The 5244-nt window shown below is 32.3% G+C and overlaps 1 protein-coding gene across 1 annotated transcript; it reads left to right on the top strand.

Annotated features, from left to right (window-relative positions):
• Positions 1 to 302: 302 nt before the first annotated feature.
• LOC120257010 (aspartyl protease family protein At5g10770-like) lies at positions 303 to 4068 on the top strand. Its single transcript, XM_039264644.1, has 2 exons — positions 303 to 426; positions 2658 to 4068. The coding sequence occupies exons 1-2, from the start codon at positions 303 to 305 to the stop codon at positions 3902 to 3904; spliced, it is 1371 nt and encodes a 456-aa protein (XP_039120578.1). The 3' UTR covers positions 3905 to 4068.
• Positions 4069 to 5244: the final 1176 nt, after the last annotated feature.

The following is a 5244-nucleotide window of genomic DNA, read 5'->3' as shown; positions in this document are numbered from 1 at the left end:
AGTGTTATTGATTGATGCTTGCTCTTCAAGTCATTAGTATTAAAAAGTCTAACCAATATAAAAAAACTTTCACCATATAGAAATCGTCAAATGGCTTTCTAAAAACTAAGGGGTCATTTGGGTGGAGGGAATAGGTACTCGTGGAAGGTATGACAAGGATGTGATATTTTCAAAAAGTAAACCTTACTTCCATATATTGTTTCATATTCTATTTAAACTAGTCATTTAATGACACTAGTCTTCTCATCTTTGGTTATGGCTTCTCATACCTTCTCTCATGTTTTTTTATGATTTTTGCGCTCATGTTATTATGTTGTTCTGTTTTGATTCACAGTTCATTTGTCGCCGAAGACGTCACTCAAAGTGGGCAAAATATCATCGACATTAGCTCACTGTTACCACAAACAGTGTGCTCCTTGGCCAAAGGTTTATTAAGTTAATTTATCTGTTTTATTTATGAATCTTACGTATCATTAATAATCACCCATTGTTATTCATTCATATATTTCAAGATATAAAATAAAATTAAATACCATTTAAGTTGGTTTTTCATTCTTGTATTCGAGCTATTAAACCCAATATAAATCATACATAATCCATGCATTTTGAAATTCATTTCTAATTAGGGTTAACAAGGGCGGAACCAATGGGGAACGAGCGGGGGGCTTCAGCCCTCCCTCGACTCCGGTGAGGTTACTTGCCGGCACCCATGAAGTTTTGGTTATATATATATATATATATTAATGTTAGATAAGATTTTGTTTGTATTCAATCATCATGTAATGTCCATGTGCTTCAGTGGTTGGTGAGAATTTGATGATTAGAGCCACCCTGGTTCAAATCCCATGGGTTGCAATCTTCGGTTTTTGATATTTTTACTAATTAAAATCAAGTTTATTGAAATTTCAAATTTTCAATAAAAATTTACGAATAATATTAATACAATTTATAAAAATAAATTAATAATTAAAAAATTAAGTTGATAATGGGTTGCAATATTAAGTTGTTTATACTTTTACTAATTTTCAACAAGTTGCTTAAATTTTAAATTTAAAAAAAAATTAAGGAAAAAATTAAATTGATAATGTGGCATTGAAATTCAAAATTTTCAATAAAAATTTATTAATAATGTTAATAAAATTTATAAAATAATTTAATAATTAAAAAAAAAGTTGATAATGGGTTGCAGTGTTAAGTTTTTGATACTTTTACTAATTAACAAGTTTTCTTGTTTTCAAAAAGTTGCTAAAATTTTAAATTTTATAAAAATTTAAGGAAAATAATAAAGTTGATAATGTGGCATTCAAATTTCAAATTTTCAATAAAAGTTTCTGAATAATATTAATAACATTTATAAAAACAATTTAATAATTTTCAAAAAAATTTAAGTTGATAATGTGACATGGCAAATATAAATTAATTGTTATAATATAATAATATAAATGTTAAAGTGAATAAATGATTGTTTAGTTGTCTAATTGAACATAGTTATTTTTTTAGTCAGATACATCATGACAACAATAGTAGTTCAAATTATAGTTAATGTTCTTTTTTTCACTCTATATATATTCAAATTATAGTTATATTATCGAACTATTTTTACTATAGATAATTATTTTATTTGATAATTTTTTTACACTTTCACTTCAGCCTCCCTACTTGTAAGTTCCGGTTCCGCCACTGAGGGTTAATGTCATAACTAGGTTCTCAGATATTGGTTATTGTTTTTTATTTTATTTTTTTTGTCTTTAAGTTATTAAAATATTTATTTTAACTAGTAAACAATATAAATTCGTTTGTGTTTTAATCCCATGAATCATTAAATCTATTTTTTTTCATAGATCTTCTATTCAACATGACAGCAGCAGTGCTGTGAAAGAAGAGGTATAAGTATATATATTATTGTAAACAAAGTTATATTTTTTATATTTCAGGGACAAAAACTAATAAAGCTGGTTGTTTAGAAAAAAAATAATTTAGAGATCCATTAGTCTTTGTTTATTGACCGAAGATCTTTTTGACTTTTACTATAATTATCAGGTCTTTACTTTTACTTATAATTTCTTTAGCTTGCAACATTAAATTAATTTTTAATTACGTAATATTAAAAGTGCTGTTATTCCACTAATGTTCTATTCCTTTTTATTTCATCCTACTCCTCTGTTTATTTTTTTAAAATATTTATTTCTTTTATTTCTCCTTCGGTTGTTAAAATGACCGGCTAGTAACTCTATATAAGCTAATATGGGTCTAACAAATTAACTATAAACTAAGATCACCAGTCTACTAGTGGACTCATAGTCTGCTACTGGTTCTATAACAAGTAATAAATCTAACAAAGTAACTATCAATTAATAGACCACTGATTTACTAGTGGCTTTATATGAGGTAATATATCTAACAGGTTAACCACAAATTAAGGGGGTTGCTAACCTGGCTCAGTGTAACCTAATGAGTTTAATAGATTTTACTTATTCATTTAATGACTCTAACCGAACTGATAATAAAACATATGAACAGTTAATACGCAACACAAGAAAATCATAATATTGACATACGCTATATTCATTGTTGATGCAATTCACAAAAATAAAAAAATACACACATAAAATTTGGGGTCATTTCAAAACCAACTGAAATTATGGACTACTGCATAGCCACAGCAATCAATGGTGCTGGCACACGGCTAAAGCTCATCCACCAACACGGCCCTTGCTCACCCTTCAACCACTCAAACAAGTTAACTCACAATCAAATTCTCACACAAGACCAATCCCGTGTAAATTTCATCAACCAGCACCGCCGCCACAGCACCATCACCAGCACCAGCACCAGCACCACCTCCAAAATCCCTGCTTACACTGGAAACTCATTCTCAACTGGAAACTATATAATCACCATCAATTTTGGCACGCCCGAGCAAGAACTCACTGTCATCTTCGACACCGGCAGCGATGTCACTTGGATCCAATGCCAACCTTGCTTAACCTCTTGTTACTCCCAACAAGAGCCCCTCTTCGCCCCAGCTCAGTCCACAACCTTCTCCTCTGTGTCATGCTCCGACCCTGCTTGCTCCCAGCTCAACTCGCCTGATTGCTCCAACAACACTTGTGTCTACACTGTCACATACGGCGACAAGTCTTATACCAATGGCTTCTACTCTGAAGACACTCTCACACTCTCTCCCACCGATACCCTCACTAGCTTCTTCTTTGGTTGTGGAGTGAACAACAGTGATGGTTTTGGCAAAGTCGTTGGTCTCCTCGGCCTCGGTCGAGGCCCGGCATCTTTAATCTCTCAGTCCAATACCAAATACAACAGTTTTTTCTCGTACTGCCTCCCTTCCACCTCCTCCTCAACTGGTTACCTCACCTTCGGTGGCGAAGCTCCAACCAATCTGAATAGCACTCAAATGCTCACTAATTCATCAATGCCCAGCTTCTACTTCCTTGGTCTCCAGGGAATAAGTGTGGATGGAACACAGCTTGATATTCCTCCAACTGTGTTTTCTAACGTCGGAACTATCATAGACTCCGGCACGGTCATAAGCCGGCTGCCACCAGAGGCATACTCTTCTCTCCGGGATGCATTCCGGCAAAAGATGTCAAATTATTCAGAGGCACAGGCAACGAATTTACTTGATACATGTTATGACTTATCAAGCTATGACACAGTGGAGATACCGACGGTGTCGTTGGAGTTCGAAGACGGCATGGCCTTGGATTTGGATGCTTCCCAAATACTCTTCCTTGTGAATGGTCCGTCTCAAGCTTGCTTAGGCTTCGCCGGAAATAAAGACGCTAGTGATGTGGGTATAATTGGGAATACTCAACAGCGTAAGTTCAGTGTGGTTTATGATGTGCCAAATCAAGTCATTGGGTTTGGACAAGGAGGATGTGATTAATGATGATGATGATGATGATTAAGGGAGTGTTTATTTACTTAAATAAATGGGATTAGTACTTGATACTTATGACCATCAAATGTGTGTTTTTGTTTTGCATCTTTAAATTGATAGAACTTGATTCCATAGAACTTTATGGATTTCACAATGAGAATAATCCCTATGAACAGCCATGATCTTTTTGATTGAAAATTATTTTGGAACAAATAATAAATTATAAAAGTGTATTTGCACTTGAATCCATTGATAATGATGATGATGATTGGGCGTTGTGATTCTTCTAATTGATCACATGCAGAGAGAAGATATGGAACCCTAATTCAGAAAACCATAATTCTGAATCTCAAATCGTTACGTGTTCAGTCAAGGATCACACCCCATTTATAAGAAATCTTTATATGGCTAATTATAAATATGTCCATTATAGGCTTGATGATTTTGCCCCATGAGCTTTGCACATCATATTATTAATATGTAAATCCAAACATTTAAAATTAGATTATTAGGACCCTATTCAAAATTTAATTAGATCACACAATTGGATCTATTCAAAATTAAATATGATAAGATATACACAATTATAAACATTAGTTATGTATGTCTACACAACTTATGCACATAAATCCTTATATCCCTATATAATATGTGGTCCACAACCCAACATAAATAAAATAAAGTTTGGGAGACATGCTTTGGTTTTGTTTTGTATTTTGATAGTAAGTTCATAATTTTGTCTACAATGTAACATGCACGAGTGAACTTCATATTTAATTTCAATGGTAAATATGTTTGTGTTTTGGGAAAGAATAGACAAGGGTAAACTACAGCTAAGACAGACAAATATAGATTACATCGGTAGGAGAATGTGTCAAATTTTAACTTATGTTTTCTTTATAAATTTAGAAAAACTTCGCAGTCATTGATTTAGTTACATAATTAGATGAAAATTGTTAAAATTATAATGCCTACCACATCAATTTTTTTTTGCGTGATCTAGATTGATAATTTTATAATTAGTAATAATACCGCAATAGTTAAAATAAGTATGATCCTCAAAAATTTTATTTGATATTACTCGTAAATGACCAAATTTTCTAAATCAAGTCACTTAACCACCCATCCTCCATCATCAATTCCCCTAAATTCAAACACAAATAAGATTATTCAAATTATGTAATTAACCTCGAAAAGTAATACTAATGGAAAGAGAAAAAGGAAATTATATATATCGAAGCCATCAACACTTGGTAAAGAAGAAGAGGAACAAGAAATTATTTAGGATCTATTTTCTCTAACTAATAATATAATGTTCATCTCAATTGGCCATGGACGGTTGAGGG

This window comes from Dioscorea cayenensis, unplaced genomic scaffold (genome assembly GCF_009730915.1).
Source record: "Dioscorea cayenensis subsp. rotundata cultivar TDr96_F1 unplaced genomic scaffold, TDr96_F1_v2_PseudoChromosome.rev07_lg8_w22 25.fasta BLBR01001796.1, whole genome shotgun sequence".
Taxonomy (NCBI): Eukaryota; Viridiplantae; Streptophyta; class Magnoliopsida; order Dioscoreales; family Dioscoreaceae; genus Dioscorea; species Dioscorea cayenensis.
Note: the sequence above shows the minus strand (reverse complement) of the source record. Positions and strands in the feature narration are given on the sequence as shown.